At 34.5% G+C, this 15,544-nt stretch overlaps 1 protein-coding gene across 17 annotated transcripts in view; it reads right to left on the reverse strand.

Moving 5' to 3' along the window:
* Nucleotides 1–4,579: 4,579 nt before the first annotated feature.
* The window catches only part of LOC145239882 (oxygen-dependent coproporphyrinogen-III oxidase-like), a 985,985-nt gene continuing 975,020 nt past the window's right edge, over nt 4,580–15,544 (reverse strand). For all 17 annotated transcript variants that reach the window (XM_080103476.1, XM_080103478.1, XM_080103489.1 and 14 more), the window contains one exon: nt 4,580–4,767. In XM_080103476.1, the coding sequence (XP_079959602.1) occupies nt 4,681–4,767 (87 nt within the window). In that variant the 3' untranslated portion in view covers nt 4,580–4,680. The remainder of the gene's footprint in view (nt 4,768–15,544) is intronic.

Below are 15,544 nucleotides of genomic sequence, written 5' to 3' on the forward strand. Positions count from 1 at the left end.
AAAGGCAAATGTGTAGTTTAGCGGCGTAAATTATTTGATAGATAAAAAGTTATAAAAATTATTTATTTTTATATAAAACACATTATAAGACCCAAAGGTTGAAATAAAACCAGAAAAAAAAAATCATTTTTATTATTTTTTTCACCATTTTTATTAGACTAGCTGTACAACAATCGAGGCCGCCATATTGCTTTTATTTTTCTAAGGTTTGACAGATTGGCCTTTTTAAAACCAAATTTGGCCTTTTATACGTTTATAAAATTGTTTTGGTCGTCATTTTTGTAATAAAAGCGCAAGGCCAAATTTTGCCTAAAAAAGGCCAATCTGTCAAACTTTAGAAAGGCCAAATTATAAAAACAATATGGCGGCCTTGATTGTCATACATTTAGTCCAATAAAAATGTTGAAAAGACAATAAAAATGAAATTTTTTCATAGTTTAATTTCAGCCTTAGTGTCTAATAATTTTATTTATTAGTGTCTAATAATATATAAAAATAGATAGTTTTTATAATTTTTTGTCTGTCGAATAATTTACACTGCTAAACTACACATTTGCCGAAAAAAATTTAATGAAATTTGATGAAGAGATCTTTCTCGAAATATTATATAACACGGATATACCACCAGACCGACTTTCCCCAGGTGATCACGGTGCAAATATAAATATGTGTATATGTAATACATGAATATGTACACATGTATTTGTAAGTTGTATTAATAAAACTTTCTCACCTGCTTCAGCTTGTGTCTTTTCGTTACCTCTGCATTGTACTGCCTTCTACACATTTCATTTAACTACATACTATATAATGCTTCAAGCAAGCTACATCCACCTCTTAATTTTTATTATTTTTTCATCATTTTTTATTAGACTAAATGTACGACATTCGAGGCTGCTGTATTGCTTTTAAAATTTGGCCTTTCTAAGGTTTGACAGATTGGCCTTTTTAAGGCAAAATTTGGCCTTTTTTACACTCGTTCATGGAACAATGGCAGAATATAACTCTCGTCAAGTGGAAAAAGTCTGTAAACACATTTAGTCTTTCAATGAGGTTTATAGCTACAGAGATACTTCTGATGCAAATCCATCAAAGAATTTGAAGAATTTGCATTAGAAATTCTCGTTTTGCCACATTCAAATGATGAAGTGGAAAGAAGTTTTAGCCAAATGAACTCTGCAGAAGTACTAAATTTATATATAAGGTACAAAGCTAAAACCTAGTGGGTTTTTTGGGGGGTGGGGGATTTTTTTTTTCTTTTAGCAGGTTTTGAAAATTTTGACTACGAAAAGTTCAAAATCTAGTGATTCAATGGAGACTTTATTTCCCCAACCTAGCGGATTTTGAAAATCTCGGTTACAAAAAGTTACAAATCTAGCGATTCTCTAGAGATTTTATTTCCCCAACCTAGCGGGTTTTGAAATCTTGGTTGCGAAAAGTTACAAATCTAGCGATCCTCTGGAGATTTTATTTCCCTAACCTAGCGGGTTTTGAAAATCTCGATTACGAAAAGTTACAAATCTAGCGATTCTCTGGAGATTTTATTTCCCAAAATTTTTGAAAATCTCTGTTACGAAAAGTTACAAATCTAGTGATTCTCTGGAGATTTTATTTCCACAAATAGCAATTTTTATAATTTTTTTTTTTAATAAGAAAGTTAAATTCAAAAAATATATTTTTATGACTGCTCCAGTTTTTCAACTAGACAAGAATCTGTTTTGTTTTTTCTTACCTAAACTAACATTAACCTACTTTTATTGTCTTTGATAACAATTTTTTGTTGTGTATATATTTTTTTATTTTTGGTTTTTTCTTCCTACTTTTTTTGCTCTGTTGGAAATTCTTGACCACCACCAATTTACGAGCTAATAATACTACAACATATTTAAATGGTCAATTGAAGAGAGGAAAGTTATATTCCCAATTTCTTTATTAACTCAATGTTTGAGAGATAAATGAGAACTTAATGAAATATTCAAATATCTATGCATCTCTTATAGAGATCAAATGTTAGTTCGAGGAAGGGGGGGCTTGATTTCTGAGAACTTTGACAGAAAAAAATAGATGTGTAATATTTTTGTTGATAGTAAAGTGACTGATGTCATTGGAATGCTGAAAACAGATACTACACTTTGAATTATTTATTTGCAGAAAATATTTAAAAAATTACATTTAAAACAAATTAGGATGAAAGCCATCAAAAGGGGTTTTGTGGCTCATCTTTGGATTAAAGTGATAAAGATTTCTTTCTTACTTAAAATCATCTCAGTGACCACAATACCACATTTACTCTGCAGGCCGTCCTACTTAAGATAACCAAAAATTTGTTGTTGGAAATTAAAATTTTTTATGAATATATTTAAATACAAACATTTAATTTGTATAAAACGAGGAGTGGGGTGGGGAGCAGAACAAAAAACAAAATATTGGGTTATTAAGATAATGTAGCAGAACTGAACAACGAAATTTAAAAATAAAAAATAAAATCAACAAAAGAAACACAGAATGGCTTACCTGAGGATTCAGAACTGGCCGGAAGGCAAGGCTAGAAGCGTGAGCATTACAATTTATTGTCTTTATCACGAGTTCTGTTTGCAAATTTACCAGCTGAGTAAGGTGTATATATTGAGTGATCTTAGCAGTTCGTCGGTTTTGGTTTCTTTTCTTACCTTTGTAGTCGGGTAGTGCTCTGGTATGAAATAGAGGAAGATATTACCAATTTGTGACCGACACTCTAAATCCTTTTCAAAATAATAAACTGGAATATAGTGTCCGGTTTATTATTAGGATTACAAAAAGCAGGTTGTCCTCTAAATGTGAGTGAGATCTATTACGTTGGTGCAAAAACAATATCGTTTTCTCACATATGTTACTTTTATATATGATTTCTAAATTAATTCATTGATATATATATATATATAGCCATGTTATATATAATTTTGAAGCGCATTTTTCGCTCTATTGAATCGTGTTATTCATTACCATTCTCAATCTCTTCATTCATTTTTTTTGCAGTCTTTTCAACATCATGGACAAAATTCAAATCCGTACGATTTTCTTGTTCCAGTTCAAACTAGGTCGAAAAGCTGCCAAGACTGCTCGTGATATCAATGATGCATTTGGCCCAGAAACAACTAACAAATGTGTGATACAACGATGGTTCAAGAAATTTTGTAATGGTCACGAGAGCCTCGAAGATGAATACGGTTGCATCCGGGCGACTGCGGTTGATGACAAACATTTGAAAGTCTTAATTGAAGCCGATCCTTGCAAAACCACACAAGAAGTTGCTGTTGAACTCGAGGTCAACCACTCAACAGTTATTTGCCATTTAAAGCAAATAGGGAAGTAAAAAAAATTGGATAAATGGGCGCCGCACGAATTGAATGATAAAAAAAAAATTGTCATTTTGAGAGGTCTTTGACGCTCCTTCTGCGCAACAAAAACGATCCATTTCATGAATGAATTGTGACATGAGAAGTGGATCCTCTACGACAACCGGCGACATTCATCACAGTGGTTGGATGCCAGAGAAGCTCCACAACACTTCCCGAAGCTGAAATTGCACCAAAAAAAGGTTATGGTGATTGTTTGGTGGTCTGTGGCCGGTTTCATCCATCACAGATTCTTGAATCTGGGTGAAATGATTACAGCAGAGAAGTAGTGCTGGCAAATTGATAAATGCACCAGAAGCTCCAATGTATGTACCTGAGATTAGTCAATATGAAGCGACCAATTGTCCTCCATGACAATGCTCACCGGCATGTTGCTCAACTGACCCTGCAGAAGCTGAACGAATTGAGCTACGAGACTGCCTCATCAGTCATATTCACTGGACCTCTTTCCCATCGATTATCACTTTTTCAAGCATCTTGACAACTTCCTGCGCGAAAAATGCTTCAAAAGCCGAGATTATGCCGAATCAGCCTTTAATGACTTCGTTGCTTCCAGAACTCCGTATTTCTATGCTAATGGGATAAATAAACTTGTTTCTCGTTGGCAAAAAATGTATCAATTCTAATGATTCTTATTTCGATTAATAAAGTTTATTATGAAAGGAGTTATGATCTTTTGAAATTGAATGTCAAAAAACGACATTGTTTTTGCACCAACCTTATAATGAGAGAAAAAAGAAAAAAAACAAAAACAACGGATTGAGTTCTACTAAGCTTTTACAATTTGAAGCCGATAACAAAATATTGAAAATAAGAAGTAAACACCTTGGAGGATTTCTACCACCGAGCGAACAGATGCACCTCATTCACTCATTAACTATGATGTTAAACTTACCTGAAGGGCTGGGGGTCTGATAGGACCAGAAACCAGGTGTACCATGCGCAGGCAGGGAACACGTACTCATACTAATACACCAAGGAAAATGTTATTCCAAACTTGAATAGAACAGACCAAGGAAAATATTATTTCAAATTTGTGTGTGACAAATCAAGGAAAATGCTGTTTCAAAACTGATCCTGACAGACCCCTAAAATATGCTATTTTGATTTTAAGCATGACAGACTGACTTACAGTCAACAGACATGATTGGAGACATCTAATAACACAAAAGAGAAACAAACGATTTTAAATGAAAAATGTATTTATTGAAAGCAACTTTTACTGTTTTTTTATAACAATTAAATGAGATTTTATTCAACTTTTACTATATTTTATGATGAGATTTTATACCCAATTTCTGGGTTCTTTAAGAACTTTCATAATTTCTTCTTCCTTGGATCCCACTTCTGGCTTGTGGCAGTATTCCCATTTCTATTTATAAAATAAAAAAGAGAGAGATAGGAAAAGAAATTAAATAAATTTAATATAAAACAACATTTTTCAATTATTTGTAAAAGAGATATTTAAAAACAAACAATTTTAAAGTATCTGTCAACATTTTTTATTTGAATCAGACTGTTATCTTCATCACGGTTGCCATGCTGACAGCACTTTGGCAGCTGCACTCTCCTGTCTTCTTCAAAAGCCATTTTTACTGCTGCTGCATTATCTAATAAGGATTAGACCAAGATGTGACTCAGTTGTATAATATCCATTTTGCATGTGAAATACAAAATGTTTGAATCACAGTATCTCTGTTTACCCCAGCATTGCTTTGAGTTATCTTAGATTTCTCCCTGCTATTAAACTTAAGCAATTTTTGGTGAGGGGGGGGGGAATGCAGTTGAGGATAATGCAACCCTTGTTTCACTATCAAACTTCTACAGGCACATTTTCACTGAGTATCCATTGTCTTTTGACACAGAGGGAGTTAAGGAAATAATATGATGAACATTTCATCAGCTGTCATTCTGCATGAGCAAATAGATGCACCCTTCAGAAGCAAATAGATACACCCTTCAAATAGATGTGCCCTTCGGAAGCAAATAGATGCGCCCTCAGAGGCAAATATTTAATAGGTTTATGAATAATTACATTTCTTTTTAACAAATTTCTAATCATTCAAGGCCAATACCATAATTCTTCCCCCTTCTCTCTCTCTCTCTCTCTCTCTCTTTCCTTTTCTTTGTCCTCCTTTCTCTAGTTTGACTATAGTCAAAATAACAGCAGAGACAAAGTTGGACTAAGCCCACTGACAGAATTGTAAACTTATATACACTTTTTTTAGTCCCAGAGTTTAAATGGCACACAAACCACATCAGGCAGCACGACTTTCTAAAATATATTTTGCTTATATGTATGATAAAAAGTAAATTCGATTCCTTTGTTGGTATTGGTTTCCTCAATTCTTTCTAGAATCAGATACTTATAAGAGGAACTAATGTGAACTGTCCATGTTGTTTATGGAGCAACAATTTCAGCACTTACCAAAAGATTGGAAAGAAAGCTAGATGGCACATACACCCATACGTTACAAACAGTGTTAAATATATCTTGGCAAGATCATCCCATGAAGCAGCTACTTTATGGCAACCTACCTGCCATATCTACTACCATCAAGGAGCGACGTCTATGATTTGCCAGTCACTACCAGAGAAGCAAGCAAGAACTGGTGAGAAATGTATTGCTATGAACATCATCCACTTCACATATCAATAATCATAAACCAATAAAGCTAGAAATCAATCATTCCGGAAAATTATAATTAACCCTTTACCACCAGAATTTTTTTTAATCATGAAACACATACGTGATGGAAGTTAGTGTGCAACTGACGCACAAACGTAAACAACCCCCTCATCCACTTGTTGAACCATGCATAGATCGGTACTTTGAAGACCAGTCATAAGAGTAAGAAATATTTCCTATATAGGTGTTTTTTTTTGAAAAGCGACTTAAAGTTACAATTTGGCGGTAAAGGGTTAATACCTGCTTTTTAGAATCGTTGTTTGAATTAAACATTAGATTTAGTTTGTTAAATGCCATCATCACAATGTTTTTGGAGTCTGAGCTCTTTCTTTTTTTTTAAAGGGTCCGCCATAAAAGCATGAACGCTCAAGTGAAATGTTTTTCACCTCTTATTTTACTGAGATTTTATTATCTGAAAAATAAAACAACTGTATCCATGTTGACGCACCCATCCCCATCACATATGTTGCTTCATGAAGGAAGAGTTCATGAAGGAAAAGTTACAAAAGAAAAACGACTCTGGTATCACATGTGGCAACACGGTCCTGATTCCCAAACAATTTCGTCCATGCGATCCATCAATTCGAACTCGAACACCTCCGATGATTCGATATGACATGATCCGAAACAAAACGACTCAACACAACACGTTACCAGAGCAACCCCGGCAGTTCCTTATTGAACGACTCTGGTATCTGCGTTTTTATAGCCTTTGGATGAGCTCGTTTTCAATGTAGGTAGGCCCGCCTAAGACATTGGCATACAATTCTTAGGTGCTTCTGTGCATGCTCGTCAGATCAAAGTTAACATTGAGCTACTAGATAGGTGGTTATTTGTAAGTACCAGGTGCTGAATATGGAAGGACATCATTGTTGCCTTCACAAATCCATCGTTGCAAAAACTAACATAATCATAGCTTGTGAACTGACAATGTCCATCTTCCTCAATGGCAATGGCTGCAGAAGAGACTGAAGATGGGGGAACATATTAATTCATCACCTTAAATCGACACAATCTGATTAATAGTAGATACATTTTTATAAATAATCAAGCAAATCTCACTTATTCTAGAACCCTCTAATGGGGGTTAAACTCTACAAAAATGAATTTTTTCTAAATTCATAACTTCAGTCATGTTATTTCTATTTTCAACTAATCCTTTTTGTTTACTTTTAAGTATTTTGGGGAGGAGTTCAAACCTGGCTATTTAAGTTTCCCAGTATACCTTATTTTTTACTAACCTTTTTCAGAGACTGGTACTTCAGCTAGTTGATAAGATACTAGCTGAACCTATCTGGCATTGTGCAGGATATAGTGAAGTCAGTTTAGTTTTTAATTGCTATTTGTTTTCTCATTTTTAAAACCTAAGTTTAAACAACTTTTATTGAATTAATTTGGAATTATTTTTGAGATAAGTAAATTTGTATAATTTATTTTATTATTTGTGGACTATTGTTCTCATCTTCTAGTTGTTGTTTCGTGACATTTCAGCCGATTATTCCTCTGGCCTTCATCAGGTTAACCGCAGAAATAAATGGTAAAATGGTAATAATAAATTCATTTGTCAAATCCTTCAACTACATCCACAGCAATTACTGCCTTCAATAGTTGTCATCTCACCACAGTTTGGACAACTAATCCTCTGACCGGCTTTCGTGGGATTGAAACTGTTACCTCCAAACAATGCTCACCTGGAATCGTAGATATTCTGCATTTTCTGCCACAGACCCTGAAGGGCAATCAAGGTTAGATATTTTTGGTCTTATAAATCCACATTTTTATATATATTTTTTTTTTGTTCTTCCAATTTTCGGTTAGGTTAGGTTAGGTTGGGTTTTAAGCATATCAATCTTATTTTTTTGTTATTTAATGCTGAGGTCCGTCATTTTTTTTTTTGTTAGATATTTTAACTTATTCAGTCAGCCTTTTTGGGTCATTAGGTAGTATTGTTTTTTTTCTTTTTTTTTTTTTTTGGTGAGAGTGAAGTTGGATCAGGTAAAATTATGTTCTTTTGTATAAATTGGCTTTTTTAGGAATGTTAGTATTTTGTTAGGATTGACTTTTTTAAATAGCTCTTTCAAATTGTTAACGTTGTAATAGTTCTGCCAGATATGCTTGAGGTCGCCACAATCCAAAAGAAAGTATTTTACAATAAAGGGTTCTTGGCATGCCACACATTCTGGAGGGTCTTCTTTTTTTTAGCAGAAAGGAGTGGGTTATGTGTGCATGTCCTATGCGAATGCGGGACAAAACTACTTCCACTCTACGCGATTTTCTGAAATTTGGTAAACATTTCTCTATTGTGGGTTTGATTTTGAAATGTTTGTTGTTTTGACAATTATTCCATTTTTCTTGCCATTTCTTCATAATGAATCTATATATTAGTAATTTGTAGTCCAAGTGTGGAATTTTTAAATCGCTTACATCAAGATTTAGTGCATTTTTTTGCAGCTCTGTCAGCTTTTTCATTGCCTTGGATTCCAAAATGACTGGGTATCCAGCAGAATTTGATATTTTTATTTGTGAAAGAGTATGTATTTTTTGTAATAAATTAATGAGTAGTGGATTATTTAAATTTTGGTTCTTTAGAGATTCGAGTACTGATAGGGAGTCTGAAAAAATTATAAATTTGTTGTAGGTGAGGTCAGTAATGAGGTCTAGTGGCAGATCTATAGCTGTGGCTTCAGCACTAAAAATTGAAGCATAGTCTGGTAGTCGCTTCTGCAAGGTAGTGCTATTGGATATTATTCTGCATCCAGTTCTGTTGCCGTTCTTAGAACCATCTGTATAGATATGCTGATGATTTGGGTATTTTTCCTGAATGCTAAATAGTTTTTCTTGACAGTTCAGTGGATGAGTTTGATTTTTTGGGAGCTTGTTTAGTTCAAAGATAATTTCAGGTTGTTTTAGTAGCTAGGGTGGGAGATTGTTTTAGTAGCCAGGGTGGGAGGTTTAGTTGGTTGACCTCATGGATGTTCCTGATTGTGATACCTGCATTTTCCACTAATGGTTTCATATGAAGACCAAAAGGTTTTATAGCTTTTACCTTTTGGTCAAATAAGTTTTGGTAGTTGGGATTGAAGGCTGGATTTGATGGTTGTGATTTTTTCCTATTGTAGAGATTGTAATCTAATGCATTTGCAATACAATCATAGGCAGGATTGTCTGGGCAAGAGAGAATTTTGGTTAAGTACTGTAAAGCCAACTTGTTGCGCCAGATTGATAATGGTGGTTCGTTGGCTTCTGTATAGAGACTATCGGTGGGAGAACTTTGGAAGGCTCCCAGTAGAAGCCTGAGGCCCTGATGTTGAACAGTGTCTAGTATCTTTATATATGATTTTCTGGTGGTGCCATAAATGAAGCTGCCATAATCTAGTTTTGAGCGTACTAGTGATTTATATAGTTTCAGTAGGGTTTGTTTGTCCGCTCCCCAGTCTGTGTGGACAATGACTCGCATTAACTGGAGAGTTTTGTTGCATTTATTCTTTAAGTGTTTAATATGAGGGATGAATGCGAGTCTTTTGTCTAATATTAACCCTAAGAATTTATGTTCGTCGACAACAGGAATCTGGGTATCATCTAGTTTTAAGAGAGGATCCGGGTGCAGTTTTCTAAGCTGACAAAAGTGCACGCATTTATCAATGGAAAACTTAAATCCGTTTTTGGTTATCCATTTTTTTAATTTGTCAATGCATATATGGATATGCCTAGAGCTATATGCAATTAAAAAATCATCTACATATAGTGAGCAATCCACACCTTGGTTTATGCATTTAACGATATTGTTAATCTTTAGATTAAACAATGTTACAGACAAAATACTTCCCTGTGGTACTTATGTTTCCTGTTCCTTAATATCAGAGAGGCATGTTCCTACACGGACATTAAATAATCAATTGTTGATAAAGTTGTTGATGAAGATGGGTAGTCTTCCTTTCAGTCCGGCTTCTTTGAGATCTTTCATGATACCATACCGCCATGTGGTATAATAAGCTTTTTCCAGATCAAAGAATATAGCAGTCATATGCTTTTTTTTGTATAAATGCATTTCTGATAAAGATTTCCAGTTGTATTAAGTGGTCTGTAGTGCTCCGGAAACCACATTGAAGGTTGGTTAATATTTTATTTGTTTCAAGAAACCACATTAGTCTGGTATTTATCATTCTCTCCATCGTCTTGAACACACGCAGCTTGTTAGAGCTATGGGGTGATAATTAGAGGGGTCAGATGCATCCTTCCCTGGTTTTGATATGGGAATGACTGTAGCTTGTTTCCATATAGCTGGAAGGTTGCCATTGATCCAGATGTCATTAAGAATGGAAAGTAAGTACTTTAATGGTTGATCTGGTAGTTGGTTCAGGAATTCATATGTTATCTCATCTGGTCCTTGAGCCATGTTATTGGCTTTTTTTAATGAATCCTTTAGTTCTTGAATGGTAAAAAAATTATCATAAACTTCTTCATTATTACTTTTAAAGTGTAAGCTGTCTTTTTCTGATTCATGTTTAATAGTCTGGAATGTTTTATTGTAATTTTTCGATGATGAATTATTTGCAATAGTGTCTGCAAGCATGTTGGCTATGTCCTTTTTTTGGGGGTTATTTTTTTATTGTTTATACAGAGGTGGCTGAGAGGGGAACTGGTGTTTTTTCCAGATATTTTCCGTATCATTTTCCATATGGTTTTGTCTTTGGTGTTATTGTTGATTTTGGACACAAAGTTTTTCCATGATTCACATTTGGCTTCTTTTATTGTTCACCGTGCTTTAGCTCTGCATATTTTGAAGTTGTTTAAATTCCGAGTAGTTGGTCGGTTGTTGAATTTTCTTAATGCAGCACATCGTAGCCTGATAGCCTTTTTGCAATCATCATTAAACCAGGGCCGATTATACTTGGTTGATACCTTTGTTTTCGGTATGCATTCCTCAGCTATTGAGATGATGGTATCTGTAAAGTGAGTGATTGGGTCTTTCATATGTTTTCCAGGTAAGAGTTTGTGTTCGCATAATGATTTAAATTTATTCCAGTTACCTTTTTTAAGGTTCCAATGAGGAATTTTTGAGTTTGTTTCAGAACCAAAGTGTTCTAATATTATTGGGAAGTGGTCGCTCCCACAAGTGTCCTCATGCACTGTCCAGTTGTAATCCATAAAGATACTATTGGTATTGTATTTTCCGATTTAGAGAGGTCAATTGCTGAGTATGAATTTGTAGCAGAGTGAATAAAGGTTTGTTTTTTTTATTATATATGCATAGGTTGTTGTTGATAATATTTTCTATAATGATTCCTTTTCTGTCTGTGTCTGAACATCCCCAACTAACATTATGACTGTTAAAGTCACCTAATAATATGAAGAGGCAAGGAAGTTAGTTGATAAGTTTTTCTATCTCTGTTTCATTTATAGGGTCATTTGGGGGGAGATAGATGGAGCAGATTTTGACTGTTCTATGTAGGGTGGTTGTGGTGATAATTGCCTGTAAATTAGTTTGTAGATTTATTTGGCTTTTTGCTGTGTTTTTGTTGATGAGAATGGATGGTCCTCCAGAAGCTCTATTTGTATTAATTGTTGTGTGGTTATATTCAGTGAAGTTACAGAGTTTCAGATGGTTTTAAAAAAGTCTCTTGTAGGCATATTATAGTAGGGCAGAGATTGGATATTAGTAGAAGTAATTCATTCTTGTTGGCTTTTATACCTCTGCAATTCCATTGGATTATTTTGCTGGCCATAGTTTAGTTTTATGTTTTTGATTTCCTTTTATTTTATTAAGAAAAACAGTGGTTGTTTTCTACTATTTGATTATGGGGGTTCGGAGGCTCTGTCGTCTGTTTCCATTATTTCCAAGGATTTAAATTTGTTCTGATCTGTAATTCTGGTTTTTGACATGGATCGAGATCTGTCTTTTTTGGGGTTTTCATTTATTTTCTGTTTGGTTGGTGTGAGATTTGATTTTTTTCTTTGCGGAGGGTACTAGGCGATTGTTCTTTTGGTCTTGGGATGTTTTCAGGTTGTGTGGGTTTTTTGTTAGAGGATTGTGTTTGATTTTTGGGATCTGGTGGGATTTTATTTTCAACTGTTTGGTAGTTATTTTCAAGTACAGCTTGAGTTGACGGCAGTTGCCGTAAGGTGGCCCTCAATGCTTCAACTAGTTCTTGAAGTGATTTTATGAGGGTAGAGATTTCCTTTAGTTCAATGTTTTCTATTGTTTTTAATTGATTTTTGGTTGCACCTGCATATGATCTAGTTGGTTCTGTTGTGGTGGCTGTTTCAATAATTTTTCTAGCTTCAGTAAAACTTATGTTTTTGGTATATTTTAGTTTTTTTTTTTTTTTTTCTTTGATCCAGTTTTGGCAGAGCGATGAGTATGCAGGATGGTCCTCACCACAGTTTGGGCATTTTATATTTCCTTGGCATTCTGTTTCCTTGTGTTCATTACTGATACATTTTGGGCATACTGTTTTCCTGGTGCAGTATTCTTTGAAGTGGCCAGATTTTTGGCAATTTAGGCAGCGAAGTGGTCTGGGGATATATGTTTCTACTTTAATGTTAATATATCCAATCTTGAGTTCAGTTGGTTGGATGGGAGTATTGAAAGTTAATATGTATGTGTTGGTGTTTATTGTTTGTCCGTTTCTTTTTATTGTAATTCTTTTAGTATCTATAACTTTTTGTTTTTTTAGGTTTGTTTTTATTTCTTCTAGAGAGCAGGTGTTTAATTCTCAACATCTGATGACTCCCTTTGAGGTGTTGAGGGTTTTGTGAGGGTAGGTTTTGATGTTTATATCATGGAACTTTGTCCATGCTAAAATTTCTTCGGCACTACTTTTAGTAGATACTTGTATAAGTAAAGTTCCATTTTTTAATTTTTTAATTTGTTTTGTGTTCAGATTTTTGTTGATAATTTTTTCGATTATGAATGGGGACATTTTAGTTATTTGTGTGCTATCTTGCGATTCCAAGATTGTATACTCCGGAAAGTTTGTGTTTTCATCTCCATCACTTTCTGGATGGGGTCTTTTAATTTTTTTTGGAAGCCATAGAATATTTTTTGTTTTTTTTCATCATCCTTGCTCCCCACCCTCCTCAGAGCCCTAAATTGGGAGATGGTTGGGTGGGGGGACCCATTCGCCCAAGCATCTCAGGGATACAATGATGATATACTCAAATAGTGAGTATAGCTGCTTATGACGATTTTTTTCATTTCCTCGGACCTAGCAAGGTATAGAAAGGGCTAGTTGTCAATAGCATCAGTTTTCACCATCTGATTGGTCCTTGCTATCGCCTTCTAATGATAGTATGTGTGTGTTTTTTTGTTTTTTTTTATAAGTGTAATGTGTTTGTATTTCCCTTTTTGTGGGGGTTTACTATTATTAGGGACTGTCATGACTAGCCGGTTGATCGGGTTGAGCCTGCCCAACCGCCCATCTAGCCAAAGTAAGGGCCAAAGTGGAGTTGTTGCTAACTCACGGCCACTTGGTTCCGAGGTCATGAGGTGCTCAGCCACCAGGATCCCGTTCTAAGGAATTACGGGTCGCCACCTATGGCCAATAGGTGGCCCCATTGAGGTACTTTTACTCTCTGCAGGGGGGCAGTCGGTGTATTCTGATACTCCACCGACAGGGTCTGGGAGTGGGGGGGGGATAAAATATAAAGGGGAGGGAGAGGGGCTGTTGTTTTTGGTTTTGCAGAACAAAATTAAGTTTTACAAAAAAGATCAGAAAACAAAAAACGTCAATGTAGGTGCATTTCGTTCCAGGAAGCCAAAGGACAGCCTAATCTGGTAGCACCAGTCAATTATCGGGCCCGTACTGATTGTTACGATGAAAGCCAGAGGAATAATTGGCTGAAACATTGTAAAACAACAAGTAGAAGATGAGGATAATAGTTCACAAATAATTAAATAAAATAAACTTCTATTAAAAACTGCTGGGTCCTTCAGCCTCACTTTCTTTCTCACTTTGAGCCAGAACTTTCTTTAGGGAGGGACTTTCCTCTTCTCTCACCGTTTTCTCTATTTGAGCAAAACCACACTCACCAATCTGTCCGAGTTCGGTCTTTTATTCCTTTCAAATCTCAAGAATTCTCGCGGTTAGTCTCGCCCTCTTTCCCATAAAACCAACCATGCCTACCGCTTCTTCTTCCTCTTCTTCCTCTCCCAGCCCCTGTGTATTGATAACAGAACAGACTTTCTGTCTTTTGGAGGTGAGTGCATTAGAAGAATTATTACTACATATATTCTTCATTTTGCTGATTTTTATTTTTAGATGATTATTTAAAAATGTTTCATATGAACAGTCAACTGAGCCAGATTAAGTCATTCTAATAAGAAATCGTAGTGAAGTATCTTATTATATTGACAATAGCACAGTACAACAATAACAACTGAAAATTGGCTTGTCAAAAGCAAAGTTTGATTTTTCAGCTTAAATGTTATTTTTTTTTTTTTAATCTAGCAGTATAACTTTATATGCTTAGCATGTAAGACAACTATTTAAATATTGAAACGTAATCTTGTTTATTTTTTTTAAATAAAGGAGACAGTATGTAATGAGCATACCAGTTTATGTCTGCATTAAAGACGCTTTGGTTTGTCTTAAATACATAATAAATGTTACATCTTATCAATACATAGAATATTTTGAAAGTAATCTAATTAAATGTATAGGTAATTAGAATTAATATTAAATAATATAAGAATACTTAATATTTTAGAAGTAAAATCTTCAAGAATCTATATAAGATTTTATAAAAACCTCTGTGGACCACCCAGCCATCCTTGCTTGCTCTTGTCTATCAAAAGCCATGGTTATATATATATATATATATATATATATATATATATATATAAATATACACACACACTAGCAAATGTACCCGTCGTGGACTGGGTTCAAAAGCAGCCTACAAAAAATGGACTCTGATTTATTAAAGTATGATAGGTTATGAAAAGGAAGGGTTGTAAAGAGATAGCTTCGAATTTGGGGGTATCAAAACCAAAGCAAAATATGATGAAAGTAAAAATAAAATAGATAAACCTCATAATCTATTATACCATACATGTTCACACTAAAACACTTATCACAATATTCTGTGGATCTATATCAAAAAACCTTGTTAAACTTTGTGACATATTTCCATTCTATGGAGGTCAGGTGCGAACGAACACTCCATAATTTTATTATACCATATTTCTTCAAACTGAAGCATAATTATCAAAGTATACTTAGATAGATATGGAAAGTCTTTATTAAAGTTTGTGCCTATTTCCATTCTATGGAGGCCAGGTGCGAACGCAGACCCCACAATTTTATTATACCATCCCTATTTAAGTTAAAACATACTTATCAAAGTATTATTATGTACATCTATATCAAAAACACTTGTAAACGTTTTTTTAAATTTTTAAATTTTAATTTTTTATTTCCATACAGGTGCGAACGCAGACCCCACAATTTTAATGAAC

Source organism: Euprymna scolopes, chromosome 19, assembly GCF_053919585.1.
Source record: "Euprymna scolopes isolate OS-2025 chromosome 19, ASM5391958v1, whole genome shotgun sequence".
Lineage (NCBI taxonomy): Eukaryota > Metazoa > Mollusca > Cephalopoda > Sepiida > Sepiolidae > Euprymna > Euprymna scolopes.